This window comes from Morone saxatilis, unplaced genomic scaffold, assembly GCF_004916995.1.
Source record: "Morone saxatilis isolate NCDOM2014 unplaced genomic scaffold, NCSU_SB_2.0 Contig20, whole genome shotgun sequence".
Taxonomy (NCBI): domain Eukaryota; kingdom Metazoa; phylum Chordata; class Actinopteri; family Moronidae; genus Morone; species Morone saxatilis.
Genome location: NW_023339763.1, coordinates 18,382,123 through 18,401,785, shown reverse-complemented (window position 1 = coordinate 18,401,785; position 19,663 = coordinate 18,382,123). Strand labels below are relative to the sequence as shown.

General features: G+C 40.4%; 1 protein-coding gene across 1 annotated transcript; it reads left to right on the top strand.

The window, feature by feature from the left end:
- Positions 1-2,747: 2,747 nt before the first annotated feature.
- Positions 2,748-18,050, top strand: LOC118331977 (fibroblast growth factor 13-like). Its single transcript, XM_035667085.1, has 3 exons — positions 2,748-2,845; positions 10,719-10,917; positions 11,016-18,050. Exons 1-3 carry the CDS (start codon positions 2,816-2,818, stop codon positions 11,150-11,152), a joined length of 366 nt encoding a protein of 121 aa, XP_035522978.1. The 5' UTR covers positions 2,748-2,815; the 3' UTR covers positions 11,153-18,050.
- The last annotated feature ends 1,613 nt before the right edge of the window (positions 18,051-19,663 follow it).

Genomic DNA, 19,663 nt, shown 5'->3' with positions numbered 1-19,663 from the left:
GTTCATCATGTGTCAATATCACAGGATAACTTCAAAACGATAAAGAAGGTTGGATCCCAACACTCCACAGGGGCTAGTAAACAACGTATGGTTTGACGTTCAACTACACTCAGCGCAGGGGAGATGGGGGCAATCAACAGCTTAAACCCACATCATTCACCTTCAAAAACGGGCTTAAGTATGCAACAGTGGCCTTAACAAGCAAACAAAGAATCAAAATGACCCACAGGAGAAGAATAAAAAGAGCACAAGGGGATTCTTGTATGAACAGCCTGATGATCCTCTGCCCTTTTTCATCTATGGAGAAATATCTCTCCCACCTACCCACAGACGCACCAGCCTTCCCCCTAAAAGAAAAGTGATCTGCGAGTCAACAATGTTTGGTAAGTAGCCCTAGTGCATATTATTTTGGCTCAGACTGCAGTAACCTACCATACAGTTATTAAAAAATTATATAATATATAACTGTACAGTATGTAGGTAGTCTATTGGCTATCCTGGCTGTTGACCTAAGCAAAATGCTTTTTTGTTTTTAACTACATAAGTGTCATTTCATGTGTGTTACAGGTACAATCGAGAGCCAGTGGGGTCAGTCATCTTGCGACAGTGTTGCCCAGAATATGTAAGCAAGCAGGAACGTAGAAGAAACATACGAATCACTGTCTCTGCAGCACCACCATTCAGAGTCTTGACACGAGAGAGATTATGGCCGGAAGTGGCCACAAATGCGAAACCTCTCATCAGAGCCATTGGCGACTGAAGCTTGATGCCTGGAGAAAGTGGCCACGTCAAGCGACACACCTCCACCTAACAAACAATGCAAGTCTACAAGCAGTTTTTAGTCATCCCATGGTTGCTGGACAGTTCTTCAGTGGTTGCACAATAAATGGAAACATACAAATTAGATAAAAGGCAAATGATGAAATCAATCTGTGATGATAAATAATAAGATGGGCAAATGGGAGGCACTATTTTTTGTAAGAATGCTTTATTAATGCTTTACGAACATGTTAATAAAAATGGTTTAAAATGGAATGTGTCTATAACTTTCATATTGCCATACTTTGTAACTATTTCGCACTGTGCCCCTTAACTGTGATATAATCACAATATATATATATACAATATACCACAGACTGTAGTGAGCTATTGCTTACTTAATTTAATCATAATCTAGTCTCAGTAAACTGATTTAGGGCCACTCAAAAGTGCAGCATGCAGTATTATCACCATTTTTGTTGTTTTAGCAAACTACTTTGCAAGGGGTCCAACATTTCACTACAATCTTTCATCTCAGTACCTGCCTGTACTAATCACCTGAACTCTCCTGCCTCTTAACAGAATAAGTCGTCAGCTGACAGGGTTACTCGTTAAACAGAAACACTGGTGAGTCGCAGGACACAAACCCCACAGCTGTGGCAAATTGGGATAATTAGTGGACCAGTTAGCGTGTTCTACTAAAAGACTGCTGGTGTTTCCAGTCAGGGGTTTCCAGAGTGAGGCAGAAGCCACATGACTTTCTCTTGTGTGGTATTATAATCCTGGGCTGTGAACTGAGTTACTGAGTAGCACTGCGTTTCAGACAGCGCTTTTGCTATGTTAAGTCTAGTCAAGTCAACTTTTCCTTCTTAAAAAACAAATACTGAACATGACGTGATGTTGTGACATTACGGTTGTGGCGGTGGCTTCATGGGTACGACAATAGCGCAGTATTTCATCATTGTGGTTATTGCGACAGCCCTACTAGCACCAGTTAGAGGAACAGTGTAGAAACCATAAGGTGTCTATACTCCAACACCTGCAGTATAGCTCAAGTATGGAACAGCTCATACCCTCTTGGGGAGCCAAATCTCCAACTTTGGCAAAGTTAATGCTGTACTGTATGCACTGAGCTAAAGACAACCACAGTAGGTGTAACACTGTGCTATAGGGGCCCTGTGGCTGAAAGTTAGGAATTTGTCAGCTCATCTGTCAAATTTGTTCCAATTTGTACTGTTATTTTTGTCTTTCAATAGGGAGGAACATCACGTCAAACTGCCTGTCAAACTTTGGCAATAGAAAGTGTCCTTGTTCATATGCAGAAATGCCATATGTGCTCATCTCTAAAAACTAAATCTATACTGTGTTTCAAAGCACAACTCTATCACATAAAGCTGCCTGAGTTTAAAGTGCTCCTGAGTGACATACTGCCACCATTGAGATGATGTGAATGTTCATCCTGACCTTTAGCACGCTGAAAATTTTCAGCGTTCTCTTTGCAGTATAAATTCTTTGTATTTTCCCATTTGACGTTCCAGACTCAGACATCAGACTGTGGTTTGAATATGGAAGATTTTTTAGAATTCTACTTATTCAACAACTGATATTATTTCTAAATGAGTTGAACTATCTATCCATGTTTCACTATCTCTGCTTTATGTGACATTGTAGCAGAACATTTCCATTATCATCCAAGTTTAGAGGCAGGGTAAAACATAGTGAAGGTGACATAACGTTGGGGTACATTAACATAAACTCTGAGAGGTCACAGAATTTGGGCTTAAAAGAGATATATCATGCGGCAGTGACACTGCAGCCATTCAGTCTAATACAATGAAGACAGAAAACTGTATATACAGTCTTTACTTTGTATTGTATTTACTTTTTATTATTGTACTTTGATTTCACAATCTTCTCTGACTTTCTCTTTTTTTCTCTCTCTTTGTCGTGCCCTATGTCTCCTACTTTATTCCCAAATTTAGCACAGTTCAACTTAATTCCGGTGGGACTGCGGATTGTGGCAATCCAGGGGGCAAAGACAGGGTTATACCTTGCCATGAATAGTGAAGGATACCTCTATACCTCGGTAAGTATTCCCTGAAGGCCAATGACTGAGTACAGTGTAAGGACTTAAGTGTCATTTACCACTTTAACACAGCTTTTATGCATGTATATTTGTGCTGTACATGTATGTGAACCTATGTATAGATAATAAATGGTAAATTATGTACTCAAATGAAAAAGCCAAACAGAAAACAAGAAACTAGTTAGTAGCATACGCAGTGCCATAGTTGGCATGAAGGATATTCAGAGCTAATCGAAAAAGGGGCCGTGTGTGGTAGCTGCAGGTGTATGTTTAAGTGTATATGAATGATAGAGAAAGGTGAGACAGAGAGGTGGGGGGTGAAAGATAGGGTGACAACCTGCTAGACTACCTGCATGAGTATTCCAATTAGTTTTGGAAAGACGGGGTGGGGGGAATGGAGATAGAGTGGGTGTAAAAATACTGATGGATTATCTCAAGGTCTCTTGAGTGCAATAAGTGTTTACCGATTTTGGGTTCAGGGCAGGTGGGAATGTGGCTGTTTTTGTTTTGAATTTTAGATCAGTGCACCTTTTACAGCCCCATAACATTTTACACTGTCCTTCATTTTGTCCAGTTTCACCCACTTTTAATATACATTTCAAATGTTATTAAGGTGTGCTTTTAGGCCAATCAAGACTGAATGCTTGCAAGCATGTTGACATAATGATCAAGTTCTGCCGTTAGTAATCAACTAATGCATGAAATGCATGAGATTCTGAATCACTGAGGCAAGGAGTCTACAGTCTCTGAGATTAAAAGAGAAGCATGCAATTAGTAACCATTTGCTGGTAAATAAAAATGGTCTGATTGATTTATTACATAAACATACATTAAACCAGATCCAGGTGACATTCTAATCCAGTGGATGATATTATATACATAGGAACATGGGAATAAGAAATGTGTGAAGAAGTAGCAGGAGGGTGAAAAGAGAGATGGGGAACTCTTTGGGGTGCAATACCCATGACAGAGTGTTACTATCACAACTTGTTTTGTCTAATTTAGTTAATGCTGCAAAGTACTCCATTAGCTCTTAAGTATTATTTCAATTATGACAAATAAATTGTCAAAGGGTTAAGTGCTAAGGGCTTTATTCAGTATAAGTTACAAACTAGATTCAGAAAACGTAGAACTAGACAAAATCTACAACTTCAAATTGAGAGAAAGAGCATAGCTTTGTCTTTATGAGCAGTCGGTTTCAGGATTGAGCCCCTAACAGGAATTCTGGTGAGAACATGCGTGCACAGTTCTAGAGACAGTATTAGGGTACACAGACTAATCAGTACCTTGGACAGCGCTAGAGACAGTTTTAGGGTATACAGTCCATTCTGTACCTTGGACAGTGATTGTAACATTGCTTTAGCATGATATTATTGTCAAAACCTAATTTTTTATCAAGGAAGTGTTGAAGCCCATCTCAGCATCGAGTGAATGTTTCTACCTTATACCTTATTATTATGTCCTTGCTTTGCTGTCCACACACACGCACACACTATATAGTACATCTAATAGGTTATAGTATAGTGTATATAGTATATGCACATATAGTATGTATACTATATAAGAAATTTATATGATTTAATACAATTATATATTAAAGAGGATGTTATTATTGAGCAATTTACACTTCAGTGATGTGAGAGCCCTCTATAAATACATTGTATATATGTCTCTTTAGGGGTCATCTGTGTGTTGGTTTCAACAGAATATGCGGAAGATTACATGTGAAAGCAGCAAATGCAAGAGTGGTTTTATGCATATGAGATGTAAAGGAGAGAGCATCATCTGTACATGTGAGAGTTAAATCTTGAATTATGGCAAATACGCCATCTCCTATTATCTTCTGAGCCCCTGATTAGTATGCAATAGACTTTGGTGCCTTGCCTCTGTGAACAGAGAGAGAGGGGATTTCCTCAGCACCAGTCAATAGCTTTACTGCATTCCACACTGACCTCTTTCAGAGAATTTCCTCTCTCTCATACGCACATACACGCACATGCAGTCACATGAATGTGTTGATATAGGCGCTGTACAATAGAACAGCTGTCTTCTTGTGTTATATCATGCATGTTTGATTTTATGATCCCCACATTATTCTCTGTAGTGTATCTGATGTACTAATTTGCTGTGTAGGAGGGAGTGCAGGTGGCATGATATGGCCCCTTTATACATATCTTAGTGCTCTAAAAGCATGTTCATATTTTTTTTTAATTTAAAAGCATGCCAAAAGAGTGCGTGACACAGACAAGGAATAAGCTCATCACTGTCACTCTCAGAAGAGGCGAGGTGACTGAGTAGTCGCTTCCTTCCAGCTAGTTTCTCATCTTCTTGCATATACTGCCTCCTCTGCTGCTTACTGATGGTTATGTTGTTTTCTCCTAAATAACTTTTTTCCTGCATCCCTGTCTCTATACTGCCCACACACACGTAGTGGTCAGCTTGTGGGGCCAGGCTCTAAAGCAAGCAGAGGGTGTCCACTGCTGCCTTGTCTTAGACATACATCTCAGCCTCACTACCTGTAGGTGACAACAGGAAATGGCTGATCCTCATATAAAAATAGAGCTTGGCTCATTCGTGCCCCATTTTATAATCTATGTGCTCTGGAAAACTCCTCATAGACAGAAAGGGAGGGCGAGAAAGAGAGAGAGAGGGGCTTGTGTTAGGGGATGCTGACATGACTGTTGACAGGCAAGTTTTCACAGAAACAGGTTGTGTGCCAATCATGATTTAAACACAGGTTTAGCCTGTTACAAACATTTGGTGCTTTCATGCAGGTGTTTTTGTACAATTTACATTTTAAAGGTCAATCTTTGTTGTGCCACACTGTATAATTACAATGTTGAGGCATGTCAGATTGGTCAATGAATGCCTAGAATTAGAGTTGTCAATTCGGGCATATTTCACAGGATTGCTAACGGCTAAAATGAAGCAGCTCTAATAGTGTTGCAGTTCCGCTCTCCTTTACCACAGTTGGCTCTACTGTGCGAGAATTTCGCTGCGTAACGAAACGCATGATGCATGATGTAGAAAATAATTTGACTTCAGACAGAGAGCTTGGAAAAATGCATGGATTCTTAAACTCAGACACTAAAGAATCTTTTATCTGTCCCCCCCTCTTTCTTATCAGCAAAGAGCAGTGTACAAAACATTCAGGTAGCAGCTTCTCAATTTTAGCTGTCGCTATCACCAAAATGACAAAAGTGGCTGGTGGCAGGCCATTATCAGCTGTCGCTAATTCATTCTAAAAAATGCATGGCCTTCGTGGTTTCTCCTACACGCTTGGAATGGCAGAGTGAGGCAAGGGCTACACCAGAAGCTACACCACTAGATGTCACTAAATCCTATTCAGTGGCTCTTTAATAGTTTTGAACCAAACCTTCAGTATATAGATGAAGTAGTATAGATTAGCTGTTATTTCAGTGAGTCAGATACATATTTAATCAACATTAAGTAAATGTAAATATCAGATTGGACTCAGATCAGGATCGGGGCCAAAAAACATTGGCATGCCTTATTTAGATTGGATGGTTTTTATACGGGTTTCAGCAGAAGTCACATTGTGAGAAATTGGTCGCTGGCTGTCTTTGGTCCCCAGACTCTAAATCAACCAATCAATGTAGGACTCTTTTTGGGTTGACTAAAGATTTCACCACGTTTTTCTCACAGTTGTCAGCTCTCGCCTGGGACAGCATACAATCACACAGCCCATATGGGCCTTTAATGCATTAAAGAAATAGCACAAAAAATATGACTTCTTGTCATCTGTGTGGGGCTGTGATACTTGTGTGTGATAGAGAAAGAGAGAAAAACACACACAAAGACACCAGAGTGGGACAAAGAAAGAGAAAGAGCATGAGACTTCTTGATGAAAAGCTGTGTCCTTTCTATTCTTTTCGTGGGAGGATTGCATTGAGATGCAGGACGACACCAGCAGCAAGATAGCATCGCTTTTATCACAGGACTGGATAAAATGTGGACATTAGAAAAAGTAGCAGAGAGAATAATTGGCCAGAGCAAGAGAAAAGAGATGAAGTGCGGAAACACAATGATAAAGACAGACACTTTGCCAGGCAGCCAATTAAGAGCACTTAGGGGAGGCAAAACCTATTCTTTCTGATTGACTCACGATATACCTTGTAACAGTGCTCTCCTTCCAAAATGGCAGACCTATGGTGATGATGATGATGACACAGAATCAACCACCCCTTTTTGTGTCCTAGAAAATTAAAAGCAGGGTGATTTCTGATAAAGGCAGCAGGCAGTGTGTCACCTCTGTCATTGAGGGTCAAAAAGGGAATGTCAGCTACCACTCCTCTCTCAGATACATTATATTGACAGGGGCCTTCCAGCTGTCAGTCAACACGGCGGAGGCATGAGTCCCCCGCACATCACTATCCACTCTGCTCTTGTCATGCGAGCAGCATGCCTCCCTGGGCTATCATAAAGCATTAGAGACAGACCATACATGTGTGGTGCTAGACATTATTAACTGCCAGTCTCATCTTCTGTAAACTCTCTTAATAAGCACGTCTATGCCCTATTGACTTACGTAACGTGGCGTGTCATAGTGCATCTACATCTGGCCCTCGACAACAACATTAGCAATACGCCCTGCTGGCGGTGTTCTGCATTGCATACACTCACAGATTATGTGCATGTGTCTATGTGTGTGTAACAGAGCGTTGTTGTAAATGAGTTTGCATTTCATGTTATGACAGAAGTGGGGTGTTGCAGCAGTAACGCAGTACTGTGGAAAGGCAGAATTCATAGCACCCCATAGATTACACTGGTGGGCTTGATGGGACAGTCAATAGATGCAGGAAGCCTGTATGACACTGTGACCCCTGCTGTCTAAATAGGGGACTGCAAATAATTGCACGTCAGAAATGCTAAAACGTGTTTTGAATTCCAGAAGTAGAGCTTCATTTTCAGGGGTGTTAGTAGTTATTTCATGCTTTTGCATGTGTGATGAAATGAAAGTAAACAAGATATTAAACATTATTCATGGCTTCACTTCATCTTTTTGGCCATAATTGTCATTCCTGCTCTTATATCCTAATTATATGCAGGGAAAGATGTCACATTAAGGGAACTCTGCCCTATGAGTGCGTATTATTAGTACTCTGCTGTCCTTATTTGGTCGTAAGTGCAATCCCAGTGTATGGTGGCATGGAGAGTTAAGCTTCCTGAAGCAGGTAGAATCGATGTAATCAGACACGAGAGATGAGGAAGGAGGTGGTGTGTGTGGGCGGGGGGGTCGGGGCGCTGCTCTGCATCATAAAAAGGTTCTTCCCATCTTGGGGATTCTCAGCACGGACGCTACATATTACCTTTGTCGTCTGCTTTCATTTAAATTCATTTTTGGCTCGAGACACATAGAAGGGAAGCTACCCAAGTCTCTCAATAAGTCACGGTTGAAGAAAGAGCTTTTTATTTAATTTCTAGTCCAAGCACCCAGCGGTTAGATGTAAATATTCCCCCATTGCTCTTAAAAATGTGCAACCCTCAACACATCCTCAGTAATTATTCATCTGCGCAGGTACATCTGGTAGTTTGAGTGATACCTTCAGTCAGTACACCCTTGGTGGTCTCTGTAGTTCTGCTGTGGTTTTGAGGTTACCTCAAGGTGAATTGGGGGTAATTACAGCAAAATATTTCTATCAGTTAGGGACAGTCATATCAGGACATTCATTAAATTGTCTTGTATGCTTTCTCAGTGTATTTTCTTTCCTTCCAGACCATTGGAGACTTTTTGTGTGTGGGTTCTGTCATTAGGCTAATTTCAGGGGACTGATTATAAAGGGCAATTATAGGATGACTTGGGAGAGGGGTTATCAACGGTGTCATTTCAGAGGTTGAGCTGAAAGGTATTTTGCTGGAGTGATGGGTTCTCTTTCCAGAGGGACATGAGTGTTAGAGCATGGGGTGCTGGTGACTAAAGCCACTGCCAGCCCAGTGTTCCTGCCTTGGCCCTGGGGGAGATGCAAAGCAGACCTCTCCCTTTCTCTCTCTTCTTAATCTCCTTTATTACCCAGCAACCCCTCTGTCCTCTCCGAGTGATCTTCTCCTCTCTTTCCTGTCTCTCCTACCTTTCCCCTTCTGTCTCCTGCACTTCCCACCCCTCTTGCTCTCTGGCCTGATTAATAATGAATGAAGCAGATCATCTATCGATCCCATCCTCTTTGTGTTAGCACAGCAGAAGATATCAAACCTGTCAGAGGATCTTAAAATAGCTCTGCGATGTGGTGGTGATGGTAGTGGGAGAGTTTGTTGAGTTAAAGGTAGGGGCTTGTTTTATTTTGTTTTTTTATCTTATGGGGGCAAGACAGAAGTTAAAAGGGCATAAACTGTGGTGGAGCCGCAAGAAAGGAGTGGACGGATAAAGGGCACAAAGTCCTGAATTGCCTTCTCAGCTTAAGGATGATGCCTTCCTGTGAAGGAGAAAGGTGATGATCTGTGATAAGTGTGAAACTGGAGGTCTCTTATACCTTCTCAATCTACTTTTTGCTCTTTATTAAAGCTCGCCTATGCCAAGTTGTGATCTTTTGGCCCTCTTCTGTCACCCCGAGTCTCACAGACATTCTCCACTCAGCCATTTCTGCTCTGCTGCTCTCACTTAATCAATCCAGCACATTGGCTTTGCTCTCTGACAGGGGAAGGACCCTGTCAAGACCCTGATGGAGACTAAGAGAGATGTATATCTGTCGCTATTGGTTAATATCACCAGTCAGTATTATGCAGGGTTCAGTAGTCCTTATGTTGAGGACAGAGAGGGAGGGGAAGTGCTGCTGGAACATGATCGTTTACAACGAGCGGCTATACTGTTGGATTTGATCCAAGTTTTGCTAATTTGATTTTGAAATGTCTATTCACATTTAGCCAGTCATGGACAATTGACAGTACATGAGAGTAGCCTATATATAAGGGATAATACTCTTTTGGGGGAATAAAGGGGCTGAATTTAACTATTGTTTCTACATACCCAGAGTCTAAAAAAATTGTCAATGTAGTGGTTCCCAATCTTTTCGGCTGGTTACCCCTTTAAAATAAAGTAGTGTCTATTTACGACCCATAATCACAGGAGCTGTGAGCAGTTCCAAACCGTCAGTTTCCCCTCTAAACATGTTTTCCCTTTTCCACCCTGATAATATACCAACTAAATAAAGTCTTTAAATCAGAGCTAAAATTATTGATTAATTGACTACTTGATCGACTTAATCAAATAAATCAGCAACAAATATATTTATATTTAATAATCGAATAATTATTTATTATATTATCAAGTAATTTTTTTAAGCAAAACTGCAAAAAATGTTCTGGTTCCAACTTCTTGAATGTGAATATTTGCTTGGGATTTTGTTCATACACACAAACCTACAAATGTCCTAAAGACCTAGCTAGGTAAGTTGGTTTTCTGAACTTGGGATGCCTCAGAAGCAGTCACTGCAGTCATTTACATTTACAGTATGTAATGTATGTATGTGTATTGAATTTGTTTTAGTTCTGGTGTGTGTTTCATTGCTGCTTCTCAGCTCCTTTCCTGTGGGAATTTATTATGTTTAGCAGAGATGTTACTGCTGTTTCTCCACATATAGTATGTATATTGTCTTGCTGGTCCCAAAGGACCAGGATGTTCACGCTTTTAAAGAATTCAAAGAATTCTATCCATCCTTTCCCTCAGGAAACACTCACCCAATTAATGTATTTCACTGCTGGTGTCCATGTATTTTTGTGTGTGCTTACTTGTACTGGAGTTCATGTTCAAAGCCTGATAAAAATCTTACAGTTTTCTCATGACATTTGCACATTATTTTGCTTTGTTTGCTAATATGAATGCCCCCCCCCCCTTCTCCTTTTGCATATTTCTTTTCAGGAGCATTTCACTCCAGAGTGTAAGTTCAAGGAGAGTGTGTTTGAGAACTACTACGTTACATACTCCTCCATGCTCTATCGCCAGACCCAGTCTGGCCGCTCCTGGTATATCGGTATCAACCGTGACGGCCAGATCATGAAGGGCAACCGGGTAAAGAAGACCAAAGGAGCTGCACACTTCCTGCCTAAAGTTATAGAGGGTTTGTGTCCCTTGTGTCACTTTAATTAAAACCAGTTTATCTTAGTTATTAATCACCTTCTTAATTATTAACCAATAGTTTCTATCTTCGTCACACAGTTGCGATGTATAAGGAGCCATCGCTACATGAGCTCGCCAGTGAACCAGTAAGTCCTCCTCGGAAGACAGTGAAGACGTCAGATTCGCCGTCCCTAAAGAATGGACGGAAAGAAGCTCCTAAGGCTGATGCCTCATAGCACAGGAGACTGAGGGTGGGACAAAGGGCAGCAGTGACACTGGGAACACAGTTGCCCATTACGCACTGAGGGTGGCTGAGGGAATGGCCCTCACTGGCCACCACATTCTAGAAGTGCACTACAAGATGCTGAGGGATAAAAGAGTCAGCAGTACATCAGCAGCCGAGAAGGCCTGAGAGAAGAGTCCCCCCCCCCCCCCCACACCTGTCACCACAGAAAGAAAGCCCAGGGCCATAGCAAGAACTACTACCACCTCCCCCTCCCACTGTTTGCCTCTTTCTCTGCCCCCTGTGACTCCCTAACGCACAGTCTCCTTCGTTTCTCTATCACGCTGAAGCTTCTTTGTCCCACCAACAATTCCATCTTTTCTCACATGCCTACCCACCGTCTGCTTTATTGTACTGTATATTCACTACGCGCGCATTTCCAGCGCTGACTCGGCATCATAATCCTCACCCGTGGGCCCCCTCTTGAGCCCTAAAGTTGGTGACAGTGTGGCTCAGCCAGCTTTTCCACCCACCATCTGCCGACCAGCTGAGCTAATCACCAAGGTCAACTAAAGTTCAAAGTGAGATGAAATGGGGCAGAGAGGGAAGATCAGCAGGAATCCTGGGTCAGGTCAGGTCAGCTGAGCAAGATGAGTGTTTGAGAAGATGTGTGGACAAAATAACAGCTGCATTAAAGAACTTTTTTGTGTGAATAATTTAGACCAATCCTGTGATAACAATTGGAATTAATGAATGACATCGAAATGAACGCGGGTATGGAAACGATGTAAAAGATGAGTACGATGATGATAGAGACGATTATAATAGGAAGTTTATGAAGCTCACTAGAGAGGCACTGCTTGCATGAGTATAATATGAAAAAAAAAATAAATAAAAAAAATATTCTTCCTGGGAAGGTGAGCCATAAAATAGTGGAGTTTTTCAACTCCTTGTGGATATAGTAAAAACGCCTGAGCAATATTTGTACCAGCAAGCCAGAAGATAATTCTCAGTGAAGACAAAAACAAAAAACAAGTGTGTGAATGAGTGAGAGAGTGAACGGCACCCTCTTTCTAGCCTGTCTTCTCAACCAGGTGACCACTTTTTATATTGCACTAGCTTGTTAAAAGGCTACAAATTAACAACTGGGTCGCGTTTTAAATCCAGAGTGGATCTGAACTCAGTCACCTGAAAAAGGAGCCGTAGTGTGTACTTCACTCAGCATCTGCTGTCAGCATAAAGCCAGGTTTGAAGCAAACATCAAAGCCAGAGGAGCCTCTGAGCTGGAGCACTTGTTATTCTGAGGATGTCTGGCAGCTTATCCACTCGCTAGCTTTATCAAATCACCTTGGAAGAATCACCCTCAAAAAATGTAGTTGTCTGAATGAAAGTCTTGATGTGATTGTGTTTTAACCCCTGTGTGTGGATCTTCTGCAGTATGGATGCACTGTAAGAGATCTCTGTGTGAATGAGTGCCCGTACAGAGGATAGACAGAGATACTGTGGGTAACCTCTACCATGTCCTTCAGACAGGACACAACATTGTGTCTTTGACATGTCTGTCAAACGGTGATACTAGGTGAACAACCGTCTTATGTACCATTTACCAACAAAAAAATCAGGGAAGGGGTAAACTGGGCAAACTCAAGGGGACTGACTCATGATATCATATATTCCGTTTATGTGCAATCAACTAATGTTTAGATATGCACAAGGTCTCTCAATCAGATTAAATTTTAGAACAATTATGCAATGACCTGATAGAAGTTGAGGCTTCTAAATGGGAGCTGTCAGGGCTTGTTGTCATGTCAATGATGGCTGCTGTAGGGTGCTGCCTGCTCTGGTAACGCGCCGAGTGAAAAAAATGTCACCGCAATGTTCAGTCAAAGCGAATGTGCAAGGATACCACCAACAAACACAGACAGCAGTAAGTCCCTTGCTATGTCAGAAAGAGCTACGCTGGATGTGGAAAGCAAACTGTAAAAAATGCTCATTATATGGTCGCTAAAAATCACAGATAATCTCTAGGAGGTTCAAAGCATTGGGATGGTGTCTAATTTTATGGGTAGCATAATGTGAAGGAGGGTTACAGAATGTGAAACAGAGGCTTTATGAATGTGCTGCATTGAGGCTGAGAGTAAGTCTGAAATAGGGTGATGAATTGTAAAGAGGTCAGCGCATGGAGGCAGTTATTTAGAAAGAGTGAAGGATTAGCAGGTGTATTCTTGAGGAATGTTGATAAGAAATTTCTGCAGTAAAGTAAGCAAAATACTTGGCAGGGTTTTATGCGGCATGTGGATATGATAATTATTGTAAGACAAAGAGGCATGTAAGGCACTGCACGCTTTTTATGACAGGGAGTCTATGGAGGAAATTACTTGGAGCTTTGCATTTTTTTCATTAAGTCTCTAATTTTCTGGCCTTTTCCAGGGGGGACATCATTCACTTCACATTTGGATAGTTTGTCCTTGTAGCAGATTTTGCTAAATGAAATCTCCATTTTTTGTTTACTGTACAAGCCAATGCTCCCTCTCTCTGGTGAATTTGGCGCAGCCTAGCATGGTGTCTAACTGTGCATTACTACCTGCTGTATGATATCAAAGTGTGTGCACAGCAGGTAGTACACAATGCTATGGACTTATTATAGCTGTCAGGACTCATACAGTCTTAGTGTATTCCATCTGGGAGCTTCTTCATGCCAGTTCACATTTCGAAGTTGATGGTAAGTCCCGTTCTATAAAAGGAAAGCACTTGGAGGTGCAAAGCAGTGAGTGGCTGACAGCAAGGAACCTTGCATGCCAAATGAGACATGTTCAAATGTCTTATTTTGTCCAACTGGCAGTCCAAACATTCAGTTTACATGATATAAAACAGAGAAAAGTCTAATCAAATCAACACATTCCTGGTGCTAGAACCAGACATATTTTGGGACACTTTTGCTTAAAAAATGACAAAAACGATTATTGAAATAGTTGCTGATTAATTTTCTATTGGCTAATTGTTGCAGCTCTACTTTACAGTGCATTAAAGCAGATAGAAAGTAAGCAGATTTAGAATTAAACCTCACAATGACTTTACTCATGCCCCTTCTTATGTTAAACATATAATCCAAAGATCCAAATGCTCCATAGATTTCTTTCCCAAAAAGCGAGCAGTCCTTACTATTGTAATAGCGAAGAACGCCACAGCAAGTTGTCCGACGGTGATACTGCAAGTAGACAGACAAGAACAGAGCATGTATAGTAGACTGATGTTGAATGTGACGTGAACGAGGTAGAATGTAAGACAGGAAGATTAAAATACGATGAATGTGAAGTAAAGGATGTCGAGAGGTTCAGAGACGAGTAAGTGCAATGAAGGCAACAGAAGGTCAGACACTGGTCAGGATCTTGAATGTAAAATTTCTGGGAAAGGAAGGTTGCGTAAAGTCGATAGAAAATGCTAACCGTAGAGTAGAAGAGGCATTAAGAGGGTCTGTTGTTTGAAGAAGTCAGACAGTGTTCTGTTTTCCATTGACGATACATTTATTTTGCAAAGCTAACAGCGAGGTGGTAACATGGAAAATGAAAATACCGATATAGTTTGTGTGCCCACGCATGAGAGATTTAAAGTCGTAATCCCTTTCCTACACACATCTCCTTAACCGCAGCCTACAGTATCTACAGCCCATTAACTTTCTTTTCAACACTATGTTGCCTGTGTAGGTGTATACTTACAGTGTGTTTATAAGGTCTGTGTTTCTGTGTGTGTGTGTGTGTGTGTTTGTGTGTGTGTATCTATGATTAAGAGTAAGGTAAGACAAGACAGAGAGGCAAGGAGAAAAAGAAAGGGCATGAGATTGAAACAATGATCGATAGACTCAATAAAACACAAACGAGAGAACAGCCACCCTGCGATGGGTGCAAAAATTTCCCCAAGGTCTGCCAGAGACAGCAAAATCCATTTGTTCATAATGAACTCAGAGGACTGTTTGATTCCTACCTGTGAACTCAGTTAGACGACAACAGAGGAAGGAGTTTTTCCTCAGGGCCTCTACATTGGGCCTGACAAACACTTTCCTCTTGTTTGAAACAGTGGGAGCATCAGCAGGCATTCCATGCACCATCATTTGAGACACATATCTGCTAAAGGTAGTGCAGGTGCATAACATTAACCACGTCCCTAAACCTGGCCTTCTAAAAGCCACTGGAGAACTGGAGGCACACTTTTTTTTAAAGTTTGTCTTAGGAGGTTCTTAAGAGATTATAGCAAACATACAAACAAACAAACAAAGAAACAGGGAATCCCTCTACTTTATCACGAGTTAGTGGGGAAAAAGAGGCAATAATGATATTATACTGCAGCTAAGTCATCACCAGTCTTAGGGTTAGTGCAGTGCAGATTTAATGCTTTTGTTGCACAGTACAACAACTACCAACATCCAGGGAACCTTGGTAACATTTGATTTAAACTGAAGAACCAACTAGGCATTTTAATCACAGTCATTAATTAGCGAGTACAGTATAACAATACTATTTTCTGTTAAATTAATGTGTGCAACATGACACCATTGCGAGCTATGCATCTTTGGATTTTAAGATTTTATAAAGTCTGTACTCGGGATTGTGTTGTTGTCTTTTTGTAATCAAGGTGTTTAAAATGTAGAAATTTCAAATGATGCTCTGGTCCTTTTGTGAATTACCAAAAAAACAGAAAATCAGAAAAACAGAATGATCCAACTTTAAATAAGACCCTTGTGATCAAACAGAAACTCATCACTGTCCAAAATCACCATTTATTCTAGCGTTATATTCTCATATGCTGCATGTATTTGCAGTCTGCGTCAATATATTGCCCCCAAATACTGCTGTGCCAAGTTGCCGACATGTTCTAACCGGTATGCATACTGAAATGTGTACCATGCAGTTTGTCAATTTATGGGTAAAATCTGTGTATAACTGGCTCCCTCTAATGGAAGCACTTGGTTTCTAAAAGACTGTTAATGATGGGCATAAACAAACACTGTCTGGTTTGTAGGCATCATTTCTAAACATCAATCCAATCACACTTGAAGCGGTTTTACTGGGCTGAGATATAATAGTCACATTTTCACACAGAATGTAACAGTGTAGTGCTTCACTCTTTTATTTACTGCAATTTATGATGAGGTTCAGTTGTTTACATCATGCTGTAATGTGATGATAACACATGCATGATGGCTTCCAAATGTGGTTACAATGCCCTGTTATTGATTATGTGCAACACTTCCAAATACAATAGCTCTTTACACTCGATTGGTGCTTCCCTATTGAATTATTTTATGTGTCACAACTAATTTGTACATGACAGAATTCCGTACAGAAGAATTTTATTATAACAATAAATTGAATAAACAAAACAATGCTTAGCATCATAAAATCTTTCAGTTTTTCTTCCAAGTGGGATTAGAAACTATAAATCTAATGTTTTGGAACAGTTTGTGGCAACTAAATTACACAAACCCCATTAAATTTAAATCTAAACCATTCTTTAAATTACAATACAAAATGGATGTGTGCCACACTCACTGTCCCTCTGTATTAAATATTGAAAGCCGAGATTGATACACCAAAAAGGTTGCGCCTTGGCTGCAACACTGTGTTTAAATATTCCTAATTAAATAAGCATTCGTATTAAATGCCACAAGCCAGAAGAAGCCATTTATTTTGTCCTGACTATTTTTTGCTGCTGCAGCATCATATTTATCCTCTTCAAGTGAGTGGCATCTTTGAGCAATGCTAAAAATGTGAAGGATGTAAAATTTCTCTCTATAACGTAGCAGCATGCTTCCAGACCACAAAACCTGTCTGGATGGCTTAAATGTACGGAATGCTGCCAGTTTACATGTACGTTCTGTTAATAATACAAATAGTGTATATCTGATGTATTATGTCAGGTCTAGTTTTTTTTTTCAGATGTGTACTTAAATAGTTGGTGTTGACGATTTTTTTTTATTGTCTTTCAGTTGTTCTACATTGTCATGTTTCCTTTCTAATGCACACCCCTTAAAAAGGAGGAAGAGTTATTGTTGTTCTCCCTATTTGATGTATTTTTGTCTTTGGTCTGCACTGTTGTATCCACACTGATGTGTCCCCCTGAGTGAACTTCACCCAAACTGAGTCCCACTGTGCGACTGAGTTGTGTGTTTGTGAAAGATGTAATGTATTCAAGTGAAAACAGCAGGGTAACAACTCCTAAAGCCAACATGTGTCCTGTCACAGACAGCAAGGACCTTGCTGGTCTCAGAGTTACGGTCACGCAAGTCTTCCAGAAAGTACCCACAACCTCTCTCTATCCTACTCTTATGGACTCTTCTTGGTTTAACTCCAATCTTCTTGTCTTCCGAAAAACTGACAATGAAAAAAAAAAAAGAACAAAATAAAAAAAAGCCATAAATAAAAATGGGCCTTGGCACTGATTAGCCACAGAGAGAAGGCCTGAATCCTCAGGCACCTTCTAAGTGTTACCAGGGATTTAGACACATGTTGGACTCTTACAATGAGAGCCAAAGCAAGCGGCAGGAATGCACTGGCTTTTTATGACCACTTCGGGAAACAGCAAACAGGAATAAAGACCAGCAATATGCAACGAGAACTACCAGCCTGCACTCAAGGAAGAGGAAAATATTCAACAGGCTAACAAACTACAATCAGGAATTGCAGGCTACAAAGGCAACCAGTGGTCTGCAATAATAACTGCTAATTGTCTAGACTGACATGGGATTTTTTTTGGCAAAGCATGCATACGTCACTGTTCTTTGGCTCATTAGGGATGACTCCCTCTCAGCATCTGCAGACACAAGCCCTCAATTCACCCTCTCTCCATGTTTGCCATCAGACCTGTGTACATTTCTACAATAACTCCTACATGAATTGAAAGGAGATGTCTTATTATGGAATATTATTCAATAAAATAACATATATTTGTATGATTGTAAGCAGTGCCCTTTGATGTTTTGTCTTCTCTTTTCCATTTTTTCCCCTCCTTTTAAAACGCTGTATTAGTGTGCTCTTTAATCAAGGTGCTGGAGGTTATCTATATATTTGTCCTCCCTTTATTTGTCCGTGCAGTCACCTAATGAGCTATAGGCTTTAATAAATAGTCTAGACTATATAATATCCAAATATATATATTCAAATGAGGAATTACTCATTTTGAAGGTTACTACGCCAAAGTCAAAGCTAGGATAGCTAGAAATTTTAAAATAAGTGACCGGGGAGGTCCCAGCTGAGCTAAGAGAGACAGGTGACATAGGTTGGTGGCTCTGCAGGTCCCAGCAGGCCAGACTGAACCAGCTGACCTGCCCTGATTCTTTCTTTTCTTCCTATATCTTTAAAGGGTGTGTGGAATTATGCTTTCCCAGAGTCCTATAAACTGTGCTTTTCATGCCTGCGTGAGCAGTTTTAAAGAAGGTTAAATTTTAACAAAGCTAGTTTAAAGAAGCTGTGACTGCAGTAGCCATGAGACAGCTTGGTTTTTTGGAGGGGTGACTTGAGAGCTTTAGCAAAATCTAACTACAGTGTATTATCTCAATTACACCTATTAATCTGGTCACTTGGAGAGCTAAGTAAAATACCATGTTATTCAAAAGATGTCTTTTACTTAATGTTGCACGTTATGGTAAAAAAAATCTTTCTGAACCAAACAAACATGTTTTCGTAAATCTAGAGAACAAGATTGGACAGGATATCTCTTCACATCTACTTTTACATATTTAAAAAAATATATTCTATGTATATTATAATGCAGTTTTGTCACAAATCTGACCTTTATCCAAAAATTGCAGCTTCTGCAATTTACTTGCCATATTGCAATTTCAATAATATTTCACTTAATTCCGAGCGTATATTAACTTAACAGCGATATTACACAGGGAAAAAACTGGACAGCTCCTTTCAACAGATAAGAGGTCAAATTAGTCCTCTAGGTTTATAACACTGATACTTAACAGTAACACTATAATTACTTAAGTTTGCATGCAATCTCATAAAGCTTTGTCCCTCACAGTTATACAATAAAACCAAATTGGGGCACTATGGTAGCTCACCTGGTAGAGCGCAGGTCCCATGTACAAAGGCTGATTCCTTACTGCAGCATCCGGGTTCCTCTTCAGCTGCTACTATCCAATAGAGGCAATAAAAGCAATAAAAGCTAAAAAATAAAATAAAGCCAAAACACTGAGGGGGCCCACACAACAAATAAGAGCTTAACCATATAAAAACGAGAAATTAGAAGCATTCAGTTTAAGTCCAATGTAAACTTGAGAATACAATGCGTTCACACACAACTATAGCAGAAACACACAAATATCAGCTTGTCTACTTCATCTCAGTTAGATATAGGACATGGGGTTGTGATCAACCACCAAATATATAAGACACAGATCACACAATCCAGCTGCCAAACAGTGTGGTTCTCTGGCACATGCTCTGCTGCGACAACACAGTCTGTACACTCCACATCGAGATCAGTCACCTTCTCTTCAACGTCACCAAGACAAAGGAAC

Bases quoted from the DNA above. Each gene is read 5' to 3' on its own strand.
- LOC118331977 (XM_035667085.1), top strand. From the start codon at position 2,816: ATGAATAGTGAAGGATACCTCTATACCTCG. The intron at 2,846-10,718 runs GTAAGTATTCCC...ATTTCTTTTCAG, and splicing joins AAGGATACCTCTATACCTCG to GAGCATTTCACTCCAGAGTG. The intron at 10,918-11,015 runs GTTTGTGTCCCT...TTCGTCACACAG, and splicing joins CCTGCCTAAAGTTATAGAGG to TTGCGATGTATAAGGAGCCA.